This window comes from Somniosus microcephalus, chromosome 11 (genome assembly GCF_052327205.1).
Source record: "Somniosus microcephalus isolate GS21.2 chromosome 11, FLI_Smic_1.0, whole genome shotgun sequence".
Taxonomy (NCBI): domain Eukaryota; kingdom Metazoa; phylum Chordata; class Chondrichthyes; order Squaliformes; family Somniosidae; genus Somniosus; species Somniosus microcephalus.
In genome coordinates, this window is record NC_140997.1 from 146,774,951 (window position 1) to 146,793,735 (window position 18,785).

The window sequence follows — 18,785 nt, forward strand, 5'->3', positions numbered from 1 at the left end:
CCTAGGCCCTAAGCTCTGGAATTCCCTCACTAAACCTCTCCCCATTCTCGCTCTTCCTTTAAGTTGCTCCTTAAAACCTACCTCTTTGATCAAGCTTTTGGTCACCTGTTCTAATATCTCTGTGGCTCGGCATCATAACGCTCCTGTGAAACGCCTTTGGACATTTTTACTACGTTAAAGGCGCTATATAAATACAAGTGGTTGTCAATTAATTGGCAGTGGACTGTATTGGACACCCAACATGCTCCAACACTAACTGCCGTGGTGATGCCCCTTATGTTGTTCTGAGGCATGGGTGGGGAACTAGGCCCTGGCTGGGCTGGAGGTTCTGGGAAGATCTTGTCTCACAGGCGAAATTGAGGTTTGTTAAAGATTACTCTTGCATCCCTGCTCCGCACCGTGGGACTCTTTATACAGCGTCATTGGCAGATGCCTGGGTGTGTGTGACCTGCCTGACCCCAACTTAAGTATAGTACTAAAAGACACGTTAAAAACAAGTGGACTGGATGATGCACTGGGTTAGCACACCTTGGGGCCCTTGGTCTGAATCCAACACAGACTAAAGAAGAAATCCTTAAATGCATCTTTACTGTTCACCTCAACTATTCCTTGTGGTAGCGAGTTCCGCATTCTAACCACTCTCTGGGTAAAGAGGTTTCTCCTGAATTACCTGTTGGATTTATTAGTGACTATCTTATATTTATGGCCCCTGGTTCTGGTTTCACTTGCAAGTGGAAATGTCTTCTCTATGTCTACCCTATCAAACCCTTTCATAATCTTAAAGACCTCTATTGGGTCTGATGGGGTGGGGTGAAATTCTTCTGTCTTACATGAAATGAGTTGGTCAGTCTCAAACCAGTTCATAGTAAGCAAGGAGTCATAGCATAAAACAATCCATAATTTGGCAATCTCACTCTCATGCCTTTTATATACTGAATATTTGATGTGATTCACCAATAGATGCCCCTTTTGGTTGGGGCCGAACCTGCCCTGTTCAGATTTTAGGGCGAATTTGGCAACAATGGGGAACCATGAGCATTCTTACTGTGCAGTCGCACACATGACCCAGTCTGGCTGTGAACCATCACCGATATCCATGTAGGCCGCAGTGCAGAAAGCACAATTATAGGTGGGTGAGCCGAGAGGGCAGCCCACTGCGGGCAATCAAAAACTGGTGAGCCAATCCCACCAGGCATTGCTTTTCCACCACCGGGCAACAAAAAAAAAAAAATCGAACTCCAGGAAGGGTTCGGAGCCTCAGACGCCGAGAGGGCCCGAGTTCGTTACATACAGGGCTGTAGCTGCCGGCACCTTTGCCGTCTGTAGTACAAAAGGGGGGCATCAGACAGGCCAACAGCCTGCCTGGTGTGAGAAAGGGGAATGTCAGACTGCTGCAGTATTTGGAAGTTAGGAACGTAGGATGGGCAGTAGTCCATTCAGCCCCTCAGGCCTGTTTTGCCACGGCTGATCTGGACCACAACTCCACTTACCCGCCTTTGATCCATATCCCTTGATACTCTTTTCCCTGACAAAAATCTATCGACCTGAGCCTTGAAAGCTTGAATTGATCCCCAGCATGCACAGCCTTTTCAGGGAGAAAGCTCCAGATTTCCACTACCCTATGTGTGAAGAAGTGCTTCCTGCTTTCACTCTTGAATGGCCTAGCTCTATTTTATACCCCCTTGTTCTGGATTCCTTCCACTGTAGGAAATAGATTCTTTTTATCTACCCTATTGAATCCTTTGTCATTTTAAACACCTCAGTTAGATCACCCCTCAACCTTCTACCTTCAACCAAGCGAATAGAAGCCAAGTTTATGCAACCTGTCCTCATAATTTAACCGTTTAAGTCCCGGTCTTAAAACGATGAGTTTAAATACCTAATTGGAACAGAGTTCGGGCAGGTTTGGCTTGCTTCATCTCATCCCTGTATTCAAATCCCTCCATGGCCTCGCCCTTTCCTATCTCTATACAGTAATTTGCTCCAGCCTTACAAGCCTTCAAGAACGCTGTGTTCCTGCAACTTTGGCCTCTTGTCCATCCCCCAATTCCTTCGCCCCACCATTGGCGACATTGCCTTCAGCATTCTAGGCCCTAAGCTCTGGAATTCCCTCCCTAAACTTCTCTGCTTCTCGCCTCCTTCAAGACACTCCTTAAAACCTACTTCTTTGACCAATCTTTTGGTCACCTGTCCTAATATCGGCATTATGTGGCTCGGTGTCAAATTTTGCTTGATAACGCTGCTGTGAAGCGTCTTGGGGTGTTTTACTACGTTAAGGTGCTATAGAAATGCAAGTTATTGTAGTTGCTATTATCGAGTTTTGTGGTGTCAACTGTATAACTGGCAAAATGTAGTCAATAATAATATTACAAATAATTGTATTTTATGTCACGGTACAGAAAAAAAGGGACTGGGTTGGGCTAAGTATTGATCCTTCAACTTAATGTGAAGTGGGCTGGGTAAGAAATGGATTCCCAGTGGGGGAGAGTCCTGCAGTCTCGATCCCAATCATTCAGGAAGCTGCTAGTCATTTAGCGAGTGGCTTCTCCGCTGAGCAGTATTTCACTGCAGTGAACCTATTTTTTCAGTACCACCTTGGAACCTAGGAGTAGGCCACTCATTGCAAACATAGGAACAATACAGACAGGAAAAGACCTACTGGTCCATCCAGCCTGGCCCAGCCAGTCACAATGTCTTGTGCATCACAATACAGACACTCCCCTCCCCACCCACCCTACCTGGAGGCCATGTAATCTCCTGGGAGAGGCAAGAAATCAGGCCCTGGAGCCTGTTCCGTCAAGGACAGGAACCTTATAGGGCTCGAAGAGCGTGCCGACCCCAAGGTACTGACAGCAGTCCAGTCTGTGTGATTTCAGTCCGACTGCACTATGTAACTGATGCTCCTTTCCTAAGGCAGCCAACAGCTTGGTCAGAACAGGATTGCAAAACAATCTGTCAGATTCTAGTCGTGTAAATTATGTGGCAGAAAGTCAAAAACTCATCTATATATATATATATATAAAAATAATCTAAGAATAATAATAGTTCTTCATTTCCTTTCTCTCTGTTGGCCTGCACGATCTTGTGGGATAGCCAGAGAGCAGCCTCAATATGAGGTGCTCAGCACTTCTATCAAAAAAAATCTCTGAAATAAAAAATTAAAACCCCGATTTTAACACCGCCCCCCAACCATGCCCATCAAGAAGAGAGTGGGTGAGGGGTTAAAATATCTGCAGCGTGGCACTCACCAGATCCACACGGCACCTGTGCCCAGCGCCAATTTAACAGGCGCATTTCGGGCAGCGTTCAAGGTCCTCGCTCCAGATAGGCGAGGGCCTCATTCAGATTCAACGGTCAGGGTATGACGTCATTCAGAACCCCCGATTATCTGTTTATTCAGCGGGGTACGGGTTACTCTCTGTGTAGCTGTGCAGAGCTCCTATTTATTCAGCAGGGTAAGGGTTAACACTTTTAGCTTCACTTACAGTTGGTGCCCTATTAATTGTATCAGATATGGGTGTAAGAAAATATAATTTATCAGATTTTGGGTGCCTAGTATAGTGTGCAGTCCTGAGGGTGTGGAATGTAACATGACTGATTATCCGGTGTTGACAGCCTCCTTGTCTCAAATTGGGACTCTTGAGAAATGGTTGCTGCTGAGCTGGTAATGGATGGGAGCGGAGTGCTGTCCAATCTTGTAGACAGAATGAGTGAGATGGGCTGACTGACCCTTCTCATTCCGCGGGTCATTGTTTTGAGGTATTAAATGAACTATCATCAGCTGCCACACAGCCATAGTGCAATTAGCCTATTAAATCATCACGCTGGTGTCTTTGTGTCTCATGTAGTTTGCCTAGCGTCAGCTGTCCTACTACTGCCCTGAGTTAGGCTGCACTCCAACATTTCTCCCCGCACTCCAATCTCCGAGTTATCAGGCAGATTCACAGTCCCTTACCACATTGGTGTCTTGCTCGAGTGCATTCTCCGTGACGTCCACAAGGTCCGATGTTTTGGCCTTTGGCCGGTTACAGTCCAGCTGGATCAGGGGGCGGCAGCGGTAGTGACACCGGAACCTACAGTCTGAAACAGGAGCAAACAGCAAGAAAACTTAACCCAGTCACTAGCATGCTCTTATACACAACAACAACAACTTGCATTTATATAGCCCCTTTAATACTGTAAAATGTCCCGAAGGCACTTCACAGGAACATTATCAAATAAAATTCGACGCCAAGCTACATAAAGCGATATTATGACAGGTGACCAAAAGCTTGGTCAGGGGTAGGTTTTAAAGATCATCTTAGAGGAGGAAAGAGAGGTAGAAAGGCGGAGAGGTTTAGGGAGGGAATTCAAGAGCTTAGGGCCTTGGCAGTTGAAGAGACGGCCGCCAATTGTGGAGTGATGAAAGGGATGCACAAGAAACCAGAATTGGAGGAGCGCGGAGATCTCGGAGGGTCATAGGGCTGGAGGAGATTAGAGATAGGGAGCAACTACACCATGGTGGGATTTGAAAACAAGGATGAGAATTTTAAATTCGAGGCATTGCCAGACTAGGAGCCAGTGTAGATCAGTGTGCACAGGGGTAATGGGTGAATGGGACTTGGTGCGAGTTAGGATACGGGCAGCAGGTTTTGGATGAGCTCAAGTTTAGGGAGGGTGCAAGGTGGGAGACCAGCCAGGAGAGTATTGGAATAGTTGAATCTGGAAAAAGAGAGATTTGCATTTCTATAGCGCCTTTCACGACGTCCCAGACTGCTTTACAGCCAATGAAGTACTTTGAGTGTAAAAACACCATACATTTTTAAGTGTAGTCACTGGTGTAATGTAGGAAATGCAGCAGCCAATTTTGCACACAGCAAGTTCCCAGAAACAGCAGTGATAATGACCAGATAATCTGTTTTTTTAATTATGTTAATTGAGGGATAAATGTTGACAAGGACACCGTGGATAACTCTTCTGCTCTTCTCCGAAATAGTGCGATGGGATCATTTATGTCCACCTGCGAGAGCAGACGGGGGCCTCGGTTTAACATCTCATCCAAAAGACGGCACCTCCAACAGTGCAGCGATCCCTCAATACTGCACTGGAGTGTCAGCCTAGGTTATTGTGCTCATGTCCCTGGAGTGGGACTTGAACCCACAACCTTCTGACCCAGAGGCGAGGGTGCTAACCACTGAGCCACAGCTGACACTTGACCCATCACCCCTGTGCACGCTGACCTACACTGGCTCCTGGTCTGGCAACGCCTCAAATTTTAAATTCGCACCCTTGTTTTCAAATCCCTCCATGGTGTTGCTGCTCCCTATCTCTGTAACATCCTACAGCTCTACAACCCTCAGAGGTAACAAAGACATGGATGAGGGTTTCAGCAGCAGATAAAGAGCACATAGCACTACAGTGCCTCCGCTCTCACCGCTCCCGACAGGCCATTGTCGGGAGCGGTGAGAGCGGAGGTTCAGTGAGTATTTAAACTCACTTTCGCGGGCTTTTTTACATAGGCTTACCAATCTCGCAGACCGGCGGCGGTGTTCCAGAGCCACGTCACGATTCAAAACGTACTTATACTACTCTATAGTTTGACAGTTAAAGTTCATAGTTTATAAAGTTTAGAAGGTCTTAATTTTGTGGCTATAGTTTCTAAGGTCTCTGTTGTGTAGCGGGGAGTGCTAGCAAACAAGGGCCCTCGAGTTTATAATTTAATAGTATAATTGGTGGTATTGATTTAATTTAAATTAATTAAAGGGTAAGTCATGGCAGCAAAGCTCGGCCCCGTGGCATGCTCCTCCTGCACTATGTGGGAAATCAGGGACACGTCCTGTGTCCCTGACGACCATGTGTGCGGGAAGTGTATCCAGCTGCAGCTACTGGCAGACCGCACTGCGGCGCTGGAGCTGTGAATGGATACATACTGGAGCATTCTTGATGCTGAGGACGTCGTGGATATCACGTTTAATCAGTTGGTCACACCGCAGGTAAAGGCTGCACAGGCAGGAAGGGAATGGGTGACTGCCAGGCAGAGTAGTAGGCGCAGGCAGGTAGTGCAGGGGTCCCCTGTGGCCATCCCCCTCCCAAACAGATATACCACACTGGATATTGTTGGGGAGGATGGCTTATTGGGGGAAGGCAGCAGCAACCAACTTCCTGGAACCATGGGTGGTTCTGCTGCACGGGACGGGAGGAAAAAGAGCGGGAGAGCTATAGTGATAGGGGATTCTATTGTAAGGGGAATAGATAGGCGATTCTGCGGCCGCAAACGAGACTCCAGAATGGTATGTTGCCTCCCTGGCGCAAGGGTCAAGGATGTCTCGGAGTGGCTGCAGGGCATTCTAGAGGGGGAGGGTGAACAGCCAGTTGTCGTGGTGCATATAGGTACCAATGATATAGGTAAAAAACGGGATGAGGTCCTAAAAGCTGAATATAGGGAGTTAGAAGGTAAATTAAAAAATAGGACCTCAAAGGTAAAAATCTCAGGATTGCTACCAATGCCACGTGCTAATCAGAGTAGAAAAATAAGGATAATTCAGATGAATACGTGGCTAGAAGAATGGTGCAAGGGGGAGGGATTCAAATTCCTGGGACACTGGAATCGGTTCTGGGGGAGGTGGGACCAGTACAAACTGGACGGTTTGCACCTGGGTGGGACCGGGATCGATGTCCCAGGGGGAGTGTTTGCTAGTGCTGTTGGGGATGGTTTAAACTAAAATGGCAGGGGGTTAGGAACCTGTGCAGGGAGACAGAGGAAAGGGAAGCAAGGATAGAAGCAAAAGACAGGAAAGAGAAAAGCAAAAGTGGAAGTCAGAGAAATCAAGGGTGTAAATCAAACATGGCCGCAGTAAACAATAATTGTAAAAGCTCTAAGAGTGTTAAAAAAACAAGCCTGAAGGCTTTGAGTCTTAATGCGAGGAGCATTCCTAATAAGGTGGATGAATTAGCTGCACAAATAGATGCAAACGGATATGATATAATTGGGATTACGGCGACATGGCTCCAGGGTGACCAAGGCTGGGAATTCAACATCCAGGGGTATTCAATATTCAGGAAGGACAGGCAAAAAGGAAATGGCAGTGGGGTAGCATTGCTGGTTAAAGAGATTAACACAATAGTAAGGAAAGATATTAGCTCTGATGATGTGGAATCTGTATGGGTAGAGCTGAGAAATACCAAGGGGCAGAAAACGTTAGTGGGAGTTGTATACAGACCCCCAAACAGTAATGCTGAGGTTGGGAATGGCATTAAATGGGAAATTAGAGATGCGTGCAATAAGGGCACAGCAGTTATCATGGGTGACTTTAATCTACATATAGATTGGTCTAACCAAATTAGTAACAATACTGTGGAAGAGGAATTCCTAGAGTGTATACGGACGGGATGGTTTCCTGGACCAATATGTCGAAGAACCAACTAGAGATCAGGCCATCTTAGACTGGGTATTATGTAATGAGAAAGGATTAATTAGCAATCTTGTTGTGCGAGGCCCCTTGGGGAGGAGCGATCATAATATGATCAAATTCTTCATTAAGATGGAGAGTGAAGTAGTTGATTCAGAGACTTGGGTATTGAATTTAAATAAAGGAAACTACGATGGTATGAGGTGCGAGTTGGCTAGGAAGGATTGGGGAATGTTACTTAAAGGGTTGACGGTGAATAGGCAATGGCAAACATTTAAAGATCGCATGGATGAACTACAGAATTCATTCATCCCTGTTTGGCATAAAAATAAAACAAAAAAGGTGACTCAACATTGGCTAACAAGGGAAATTAGGGCTAGCATAAGGTCCAAGGAGAGGACATATAAATTGGCCAGAAAAAGCAGCAAACTTGAGGATTGGGAGCAGTTTAGGATTCAGCAAAGGAGGACAAAGGGGTTAATTAAGAGGGGGAAAATAGAGTATGAGAGTAAGCTTGCAGGGAACATAAAAACTGACTGTAAAAGCTTCTATAGATATGTGAAGAGAAAAAAATTGGTAAAGTCAAGCGTAGGTCCCTTGCAGTCAGAATCAGGGGAATTTATAATGGGGAACAAAGACATGGCCGACCAATTAAATACATGCTTTGGTTCTGTCTTCACAAAGGAGGACACAAATAAACTCCCAGAGATGTCGGGGAACATAGGGCCTAATGAGAGGGAGGAACTGAATTAAATCAGTATTTGTAGGGAAATGGTTTAGGGAAATTGATGGGATTGAAGGCCGATAAATCTCCAGGGCCTGATAATCTACATCCTAGGGTACTTAAGGAAGTGGCCCTAGAAATAGTAGATGCATTGCTGGTCATCTTCCAAAATTCTATAGACTCTGGAACAGTTCCCATGGATTGGAGGGTAGCTAATGTAACCCCACTATTAAAAAAAGGTGGTAGAGAAAAAACAGGGAATTATAGACCGGTAAGCCTGACATCGGTAGTGGGGAAAATGCTAGAGTCCATTATAAAATTTGTAATAGCAGAGCACTTGGAAAACAGTGACAGGATCGGACAAAGTCAACATGGATTTGCAAAAGGTAAATCATGCTTGACTAATCTACTGGAATTTTTTGAGGATGTAACTGGCAGAATAGATAAGGGAGAACCAGTGGATGTGGTGTATTTGGACTTTCAGAAGGCTTTCGATAAGGTCCCGCATAAGAGACTAGCGTGCAAAGTTAAAGCACATGGGATTGGGGGTAAGGTACTGACTTGGATTGAAAACTGGTTGGCAGACAGGAAGCAAAGAGTTGGAATAAACGGGTCTTTTTCCGAGTGGAAGGCAGTGACTAGTGGGGTACCGCAGGAATCGGTGCTAGGACCCCAGTTATTCACAATATATATTAATGATCTGGACAAGGGAACTAGATGTAATATCTCCAAGTTTGCAGACGACCCAAAACTGGGTGGGCGTATGTGCTGTGAGGAGGATGCAGAGAAACTCCAGTACGATTTGGACAGGTTGGGCGATTGGGCAGATGCAGTATAATGTGGATAAATGCGAGGTTATCCACTTTGGTGGCAAAAACAGGAAGGCAGATTATTATCTGAACGGCAATAGATTGGGAAAAGGGGAAGTGCAACGAGACCTGGGTGTCCTTGTGCACCAGTCGCTGAAGGTAAGCATGCATGTGCAGCAGGCGGTTAAGAAGGCAAATGGTATGCTGGCCTTCATAGCAAGAGGATTAGAGTACAGGAGCAAGGATGTCTTGCTGCAGTTGTACAGGGCCTTGGTGAGACCACACCTTGAGTATTGTGTGCAGTTTTGGTCGCCTTATCTGAGGAAGGATGTTCTTGCCATGGAGGGAGTACAGCGAAGATTCACCAGACTGATAGCTGGGATGGCAGGAATGACGTATGAAGAGAGATTGGGTCGATTAGGCTTATATTTGCTCGAGTTTAGAAGAATGAGAGGGGATCTCATTGAAACTTACAAAATTCTAACAGGACTAGACAGACTAGATGCAGGAAGCTGTTCCCGATGGCGGGGGAGTCCAGAACCAGGGCTCACAGTCTAAGGATAAGCGGCAAGCCATTTAGGACTGAGATGAGGAGGAATTTCTTCACCCAGAGAGTGGTGAACCTGTGGAATTCTCTACCACAGAAGACAGTTGAGGCCAAGTCATTAAATATATTCAAGAAGGAGTTAGATATATTTCTTAAGGCTAAGGGGATCAAGGGATATGGGGAGAAAGCAGGGACAGGGTACTGAATTTGGATGATCAGCCATGATCGCATTGAATGGCGGAGCAGGCTCGAGGGGCCGAATGGCCTACTCCTGCTCCTACCTTTTATGTTTCTATGTACTCCCACAACACTCCATGGGACAACAGATGGTGTCTGGACTGATGGTATCCAATTAATGTTGAGTTCAGTTTTCTCTCTCCATGCCAATTATTCTCCCCTCCATCTCCCTTTTGCACTAACTCCTTGGGGTGGTACAGTTCCACAGGCACAGGTCACCCTTCACCACCTCTGTCCAATCAGCCACTATTCACGCGTGGGTCTGGACAATGTGTTGGCAGACTATTTTCTCAGAGACCAATGCTGTCCTCATCCAATAACTGCCGGTGTGCACTTCCAGCAGGGGTCGCAGGAGCTGGATCACATGGGAATCCTGGCCGATTCCACCCCCTCCCAACCCAGGGGCCCCTCAGAGGACAACTGGAGCACCCTCACTGCCATTCCGGCCGAGACCAATTAACTCAAGAGCTCGAACCTGGAACCTTCCTGGTCTATATGGCTCAGCTACTCACCGGGTGAACCCCGGGGAAAACCCCAGTGATGGACAGCTTTGGACCTACGGTTCCCAAAGCTCTCCACCACTGGGGTTTTCTTCACCTCATGTCTTGATCTGTTGTAGACTAATCGATAGAGATTGATTGGTCAACAGCTCCGTTATCGTTGTATCATGTGGCTACCAGGATGTTAGAAGGTGAACTAGATGGGGTTTTTTAGTCTAGCAATTCCTATTTAACCTCATTGATGCAGCTAGCGAGCACATTTAAACATTTATTTTTCTGCCATTTGCTGTTTTATAAAAAAGAAACAAAGAATTATCACCGGTATCATTTTCCTGCCTAGGTACTAATCCAAAGCAGGGGCTGATTGCTTAACCCATTAATTTATCATTGCATTGGACATCTCGTACCATTCACAGGGTCTGGCCTCTTACACTTCTAAACAAGTTACTGGCATATGGTCTCCTATACATGTTCATGGCTATTGGGATCGCCAACTCTGCTTGGACCGCATTCTGGGATGTTTCATCCCACCTCTAACTCACCCATCCCCACAATCCCGCCGTTGGCTGCCTGATACGTCAATCGGTCAACAATGGCGGCTTCAATACCCACAATCCTCTGTGCCCCAGAAACTGCTCTATCCATCGTGTGGTCTTACTGGAGCAAGCATGTGCATGGGCCGCATTGCATCCTGGGTGCGTTGCGGCCCTGCCGTTTGTTCCAAGTACGGGCGGAGCAAAACAGAAGACAATGTCCCGATGATTTTTCTCCCGGTTGATTCGCGGGAGTATCCGGGAAATGAATCTTTAATCTCGAGACTCCAGGACAATCCAATAGGGTTGGCGACCCTAATAGCTATCAAAAGCTTATAGGTTCAAGACCCACTCCAGGACGTGCGCACATAACCGAAGTGGACACATCATTGCAGTACAGAGGGAGTATTGCGTTGCTGGAGGGGTTATCCAGGCGAGATGTTAAACCAAGGCCCCGTCTATCTGTTCAAAGAAGAGCATTGAATTCTCCTGGTGCCCAGGCCAACATTCCTCCCTCAACCAAGACCATCAAAACAGATAAACTGGTTACTCATTCATTTGCTGTTTGTGCGGTCTGGCTGCCGTGTTTGCCTACTTAACAACAGTGACGAAATATGAAAAGTAATTAATTGGATGTGAAGTATTTTGGGATGTCCTGAGCACAGTGTAGGCTCTTTCCTAGTTTCCTCTCAAATCATTCGCTCTGCGCTATAGTTGACGGTCCATCCTCTGCCTTAATTTCTATCAAGTCAGGGTTTCCCAGAGCTCTGACTTCTCTCCCAGTTTGCTTCTTCATATGAATGACCTCCTTTATCTAACAGCAGCCAGCTGCCACTTCTCACCTTTGATAACTCCATTCTAGGTCCTTCTTCATTTATCAACATTCTTGGCATCACTGTCACCAAACTCCTCCATTGCTAAAACTACCTTCAAGAAGCTCAGTCTCTTTTGTGCCAAACATTTCTTTCTCCTATAAAGCCCAAGTCATAGGAACAGGAGTAGGCCATTCAGCCCCTTGGGCCTGATCTGCACCTCAACTCCATTTTCCCTTCGCATTCACTACCACTCTATAGAATCCCAATGGATCAAACCCTTTTCCCTTCACTGTGCTTCCCATTGGCTCCTATTGCACACAATTCCCAATGGATCAAACCCCTTCACATTCTCTGTGCTTCCCATTCGCTCCTATTGCACACAATCTCAGGATCAAACCCTTTAACATTCATTACCATTAAATAGAATCACAATGGATTAAACCCCTTCCCATTCGCTCCCATTGCAACATTTAAATATAAAATCCCGATCCAAAGTGTTCCCCAATCATGGTTCAGTGAATGACCAAATGTCACCAACTGGCTAGAATTAGATTCATTTTCAAAGATAAGTAGAGATGAGGGAGGCCATCTGGCCCAACTAGCTCATCCTGTGATCCTCCCCCGCAGCCCCCCCCCATCATAATATTTATTTTCTGTTTTAGTTTAGACTGAATATCTATACTGTAATTAGATGGGTTGTGGTATAAAGATTTGCCAACCGCCTACAGTTTACTGAATTCCTTATTAAACCGTAACATTCCTGGTGAGCTACAGATTTAAAACAACAACAGAAAATGCTGGAAACACTCAGCAGGTCAGGCAGCACCTGCTGAGTGTTTCCAGCATTTTCTGTTGTTGTTGTTTCAGATTTCCAGCATCCGCAGTATTTTGCTATGGAGCTACAGATTTATGTGGACTCAATGGGACTTTGCTCTGGACCTTCGGTCCCCACCACAACTAAAGTCTCCTTCCCTCCATTCCTGGCAGCTGCATGGTTTACTGTAACCAAGTTAGAGACTTCATATTTGGTCTGCAACTGAAGCCCTCATCCTCAGCAACTGGACAGAATCCCATTCTTACCCACGTCTGACAGGGTATTTGAAGATGTGGTTAAAATGTTTGTCTTATGAAGAGACACAAGTGGAAAACTTCTAGAGACTCACTGACTTCCTGCTAAATGTTCAATCTATATATATATAAATCGGTACTTCTGTCATTCTGTCTATCTGTCTGTCTGTCTATCTGTCATCGCGTGTGCGTTGCGGGTATGCACTCGAAAGTTACAGGGCGTACCTACGCGCGCGTTACCTCCAAAGAAAGCTTACGCTTCCGAGACGGTTTTAAGCGTATTTACGTTTCGGCCGGGCTAAAATTGCGCCCGCGGTATCCCAAAAACCTTCAACATTCCGCTCATTAACATCTCATTATCCGCTCATTAGCGACAGAGTGACCTCGAGCTCGACCAATCGTACACCAGGTTGCTGGCATGTGCCGCCGGGCCAATCGGTGCATGTGTGGCCGGGCTTTATCGTTCTGAACCGAGGTGAGTCACCGCCATCTTGATTCCAAACTTTCCTTTCTTTTTCCCGCTTTCTGCGTCTTAAAAAAAACGTTGCTTTTAAAACACATATTGTTTTTTTAAAAAATGATTTAGAAAGTAATTAACTTATCTAATCTCATTAATTTTCCTACCTTTCCCCGTTTTTCCAGGTAGGCCTAGAAGCCTCGGCGTCTCCTCCGCACCCACGCCCGAGCTAGGCACCTCCCGGCCCCACTCGAAGGCTGGAGGGCCGAGCCTCAGCCCAGCGCCGCTAGGGTGCTTGGTCAGCGTCACGGTTACCCTGGCAACCGGGCCCGCCGGCCGAGAGAGACGCCGCGTCTCAGCTCCTGCTGCGCGCGCAATCGGCGGTCTTCACCTCAGGGCGGGGGGCGCGCGCAATCGGCGGTCTTCACCTCGGGGGGCGGGGGGGCGACCCTCGGGGGGGGGCGACCCTCGGGGGGGGCGCCCCCCGCCCTCCCTCTCCCCCCCTTTTCACCCCCGCCCTCCCCCCTCCCTTCCCCCCCTCCCTCCCTTCCTCCCCCCCGCCCTCCCTTCCCCGCCCTCCCCCCTCCCTCCCTTCCCCGCCCTCCCTCCCTCCCCCCCCGCCCTCCCTTCCCCGCCCTCCCCCCTCCCTCCCTTCCCCGCCCTCCCTCCCTCCCCCCCGCCCTCCCTTCCCCTCCCCCCGCCCTCCCTTCCCCTCCCCCTGCCCTCTCTTCCCCCCCGACCTCCCTTCCCCTCCCTCCCCTCCCTGCCCTCCCTTCCCCCCTCCTCCCCCGCCCTCCCCCTCCCCTCTGCCCTCCCTTCCCCGCCCTCCCCCTCCCCTCCCCCTCTCCCCTCCCCCTCCCCTCCTCTCTCTCCCCCTCCCCCTCCCCCTCCCCCTCCCTCTCTTCCCCCCAGTCGCTCTCTCTCTTCCCCCCAGTCGCTCTCTCTCTTCCCCCCAGTCGCTCTCTCTCTTCCCCCAGTCGCTCTCTCTCTTCCCCCCAGTCGCGCTCTCTCTCTCTCTCTCTCTTCCAACAACAACATTCCCTCGAAAAAGCCTCGGCACCGCCGGGCACTTCAGCTAGTTTAAATATATTTATGGTCAAGGCTCAAAAAACAGAGAAAATGAGAAGATGCTTACTGAAACTCTGATGCAATGTGGCACCATAAGGAGCTGTGGTACTGAGCCACGTGGACATGGAAGATCCCAGGTTTGATACCAGGTCCGTGTAAATGCCACTCACCCATCACCCCGTGCTTGCTGACCTATATTGGCTCCCAGTCCCCGAACTCCTCAATTTTAAAATTCTCATCTTGCTTAAATCCTTCCAGTGGCCTTGCCCTCCCTATCTCTATAATCTCCTCCAGCTCTACAACCCCACCGAACATTCTGCGTTCCTCTAATTCTGGCGTTGTGTGCATCTCCCACACCCTTCGCCCCACCATTGGCGGCCGTGCCTTCAACCGTCTAGGCCCTAAGCTCTGGAATTCCCTCCCTAAACCTCTCCGCCTCCCCCTCCTCCTTTAAGATGCTCCTTAAAACCCACCTCTCTGACCAAGCTTTTGGTCCCGTCCTAATGTCTCCTGTTAATTTTTGTCTGATTACGCTCCTCTGAAGCGCCTTCAGGACATTTTGCTACGTTAAAGGTGCTCTATAAATGCAAGGTGTTGTTGTGTTAAGTTGGCTGTTCTCAGCCAAGCGAGTGGGTTGGGGAGGCGGGGGTGGGTGGGAGAGGGTGCTTAGTTACATGTTTACTCAGTGCCAGTGTTCAGCAAGGAAGGAAGTAAACAGAAATGAGCCAGGATTTCCACTGCCACTCGGTGGCACCTGCTCCAAAGTGTCGGGTGAGGACAGGAGTGGGCTCGACTCCGATGCAGCCTCCAGTCCAAGAACCTGCCAACGCTCATTGGCCGGGCTCACCCACGGAGAAAGGCCGCTTGGCTGAAGAACAGGAGCATTGCCATAACCTGTGGAACTGCACCCCTGGAGCGATCATTCTGGAAAGGGGCGAGATCGAGTGCATATTGTGGTCATACAAGGAATGAAACATACAATTAAACATAAAAATAGGAATATAGAAATTACAAGATGAATAAAAGACCAAGATCCATCTAGTCTGCCCTCGACCATCCTGGTAGTCACGTGATACAATGATAATAGAGTGGTTGACTAATCAGAGTAATCAATCTCTATCGATTAGTCTACAACAGGCCCAGACACGAGGTGAGGAAATGCCCCAGTGGTGGAGAGCTTTGGGAATCACAGGTCTAAACTCACCTGTTCCTCCCAAGCTTGCTACCACATGTTGGGAGGGCATTTTAACCCTTAAAAAACAGGTGGGGTTGAATCGGGTGGGATATTAAAATGTGAAAATCTCAAACCCACCCACTGTTTTAACTGAGGCGGGCCAGTGGTCTAACCAACCTGCTCCCACGAGCCGGGTGGCTTATTTAAATATTTTAATGAGGCTGCATGACTCACAATTTATTCTCCATTTTAGGTTTAACCCTGGTTGGCTGGGCAACGGGAAACCTGGCAACTCAAGGGAGGCGAGGACTCAGCAGATCAGTGCCTCTCCAGCACTGCTTGTGAACCAGGAGGAGCAGGAGTGCTTCCCCCAGGCCCCCCCGAGCTTACCTGTAAACCACTCCTGCGATCGATCGAGCCCCCAACCCCCCCAAACACTCCCCCGAATCCTCCAGCCTCCGATGTCCCAACCACCCCACCTCACTCCGACCTCCCCCATCTATCAATCCCTCCCTCCCTCCTCTCCTCTCCACTCACCCGCTGCTGCCTGGTGCCGAAGGCCTACCAGCCAGCCAGCCTCTCAATCTGGCTGGATGCAGCCGGGAAATAGACAAAACAAATGTTAATCAGGTCCTGCCGTTAAAACGCAAAACAGCACCACCCACCACCCCCCCAAATATCGGTCCCGTCATGTCTCAAACTACATTAATATTTTCAGCGGGCTGTATAACCAGAATGAGCGTGACCAAGAAGTCTCTCTCAATCTGAGTTGACGGCTTGCGGTTGGAGATGTGGCTCACCGGATGTCTTTAGTTTTTCATTCTCCTCTGCGGAGCCTGGTGACGGGAACAGGCCGCTCAGCGACTTAGTGGAGCTCTTTCACCCTGCTCATTCCTTCAACACCACACGTGGGGCGTCTGGTGGGGAGGCTGCAAGCAGAGGCATTTGCCGTATGGGGAGGGATGGGGGGTGGGTTTGTGATGGGGTTGGCGGTGCTACCATCCAGTTTTGAACCAGACAGTGCAGTTTCCTGGGATGGGGAACTGGGTTACTTTGAAAAGATGAAAATCAATACAGACAGAAAAAGGTGCAGATTTCAACTGCTGGATTACAAATAAATCTTGTGCGCTGGAGCTTCAGTCTCACGCGAACGGATTTACTAAATGTACCCCCACTACCCTGGGTTGATGGCAGCAGGGCCAGTTGTGCTTGCTGCCCCCCCACCCTAGTGGTGAACTCCAGAACAGCACTGGTGGCGGCCAGACAGCACAGCACCTGCACAAGGGCTGACTGGGCTGGCAACCTTTAAGAAAAGGATGACTGTACGCAGCAAGAAATGCCTGCGGCACACTGAGGCGTTTATAAGCTCACCACCAGACTGTAAAATTATCCGACACACACAAAAATATTTCCCCTTCACAGACAAAGGTTTCATTGGGAGTTGTGTCACATCATGAGGCTGGGATCAGGGCCAGTCCCAGCACACGGAATGTGCAGAGCGATCGGGGAAAATGACATCACCGAGATACAATGTTAGCCGCACAGCCTCCTCCTGTACACTGACCCCCATCGGGCCTGCCCGGCCAGCTCCCTGAGATAAGCTTTCCCAAAGCCACCTCACCGCAAAGTACATCAGAAAGGGCACAGCGCCACTTGCTCCGATCTTATATCTTTGAAACACGTTGATCCTCCCCTCCCCCCCGCAACCACCTTCCCACAAGGCTCCCTCACTGGAATTAAACGATCCCATGGCACTATTTCAAAGAAGAGCAGGGCGAGTTCTCCCAGGTGTCCTTGCCAATACTTATCCCTCAACCAACATCAATAAAGCAGATGATCTGGTTATTATCTCATTGCTGTTTGTGGGATCTTGCTGTGTGCAAATTGGCTGCTGTGTTTCCCACATTACAACAGTGACTACACTTCAAAAAGTACTTCATTGGATGCAGAGTGCTTTGGGACGTCCTGAGGTCATGAACAGAGTGCTATAAATGCTAGTTCTTTCTTTTCTTTTCTGACTGACTGCTAAAACAGGTATGGGTTTTACAGGATATTTAAAGGCTCTTACACAGACTGCTGAAACAATCTGCTGAAAATAACAAACCCCAACATAAACCATGCAACATAGGAAGGAAGGATTGCGCAGCACTGTCATAAGTCATCCAAATACACCGATCTGGGTTGTCCACCCACGCGACTGGTCAGGTGGAGCTTGCTCGCTCGTGGCAAACCTCATGCTAACCACAGAGCCCCGGGCTGACCTGCCACGTTCACACTGAATGCCTCACAGCACATTGTTTCCCATCCGTCCACTCACTCGCTCCATCACTGAGCAGAGTGTGGTTCTGGCCGACTGCACGAGACACTCCTGCTGATTATTATTCCACTTCATTCTTTTCTATTTATGTTTCTCCTCCTCCACCACAGGCTTACACTATAGATCTCCCACCCACCCTCCCCGCCAGGCCCCGGCTGTACATTTACCTCGAGACCGCACAACTCTGCAGCCTCTATGCTCCCACGCACTGAACGTCCCACAGATTGGATGGTTCTGCACGCCGTTTCTCGCCTCTGGTTGCTGTAGCTCGTCCATCAGTTGACATGATGCCACACTCCAGAGGTCTGTACTGCTTTGAAAGACTCAAATCGATGGTAGCCCAGAGTCTCAGCATCACACAATGTATGGAGCATTGGGGGGAGGGGGGGGAGGAAACTAATGTTGTGTCTCCCTCCCTGAACTGTGAATACCAAATGCCCAATCACTCTAGAGAGACTGAACACAAGGACCCGAGTGAACGTCACCATTTTTCTCCATCGGAGAACACTTTGAAGAGGCAAGAGAGCAGCAACCCACCCCAGGCGTGACGGAGGGAATGGGGCAGTGTACACTGTATGGAATAGGAGAGACACCAGGCAGTGAATAGATAGAGGGTACTGGAATAGAGTATCATAGATTCATTGAATAGTACAGCACAGAAGGAGGCCATTCAGCCCATCGAGTGAGTACACAGTACAAATCCAGTTAGATGCTTCTATGTGTTATCAACTACCAGAATAAAGTTTGTTCATCAGCCGCTGGACTACCGCCAGCTAACCACTCCCAGACACTGGACTACTGCCAGCTAACCACTCCCAGACACTGGTCTACTCCCAGCTAACCACTCCCAGACACTGGACTACTGCCAGCTAACCACTCCCAGACACTGAACTACTGCCAGCTAACCACTCCCAGACACTGGGCTACTGCCAGCTAACCACTCCCAGACACTGGACTACTGCCAGCTAACCACTCCCAGACACTGGACTACTGCCAGCTAACCACTCCCAGACACTGAACTACTGCCAGCTAACCACTCCCAGACACTGGGCTACTGCCAGCTAACCACTCCCAGACACTGGACTACTGCCAGCTAACCACTCCCAGACACTGGACTACTGCCAGCTAACCACTCTCAGACACTGGTC

General features: G+C 48.6%; 1 protein-coding gene across 3 annotated transcripts in view; it reads right to left on the reverse strand.

Annotated features, from left to right (window-relative positions):
- The window catches only part of rassf1 (Ras association domain family member 1), a 169,522-nt gene that overhangs the window by 30,429 nt on the left and 120,308 nt on the right, over positions 1-18,785 (reverse strand). For all 3 annotated transcript variants that reach the window (XM_086001350.1, XM_086001348.1, XM_086001349.1), the window contains exon 2: positions 3,956-4,080. In XM_086001350.1, the coding sequence (XP_085857476.1) occupies positions 3,956-4,080 (125 nt within the window). The remainder of the gene's footprint in view (positions 1-3,955; positions 4,081-18,785) is intronic.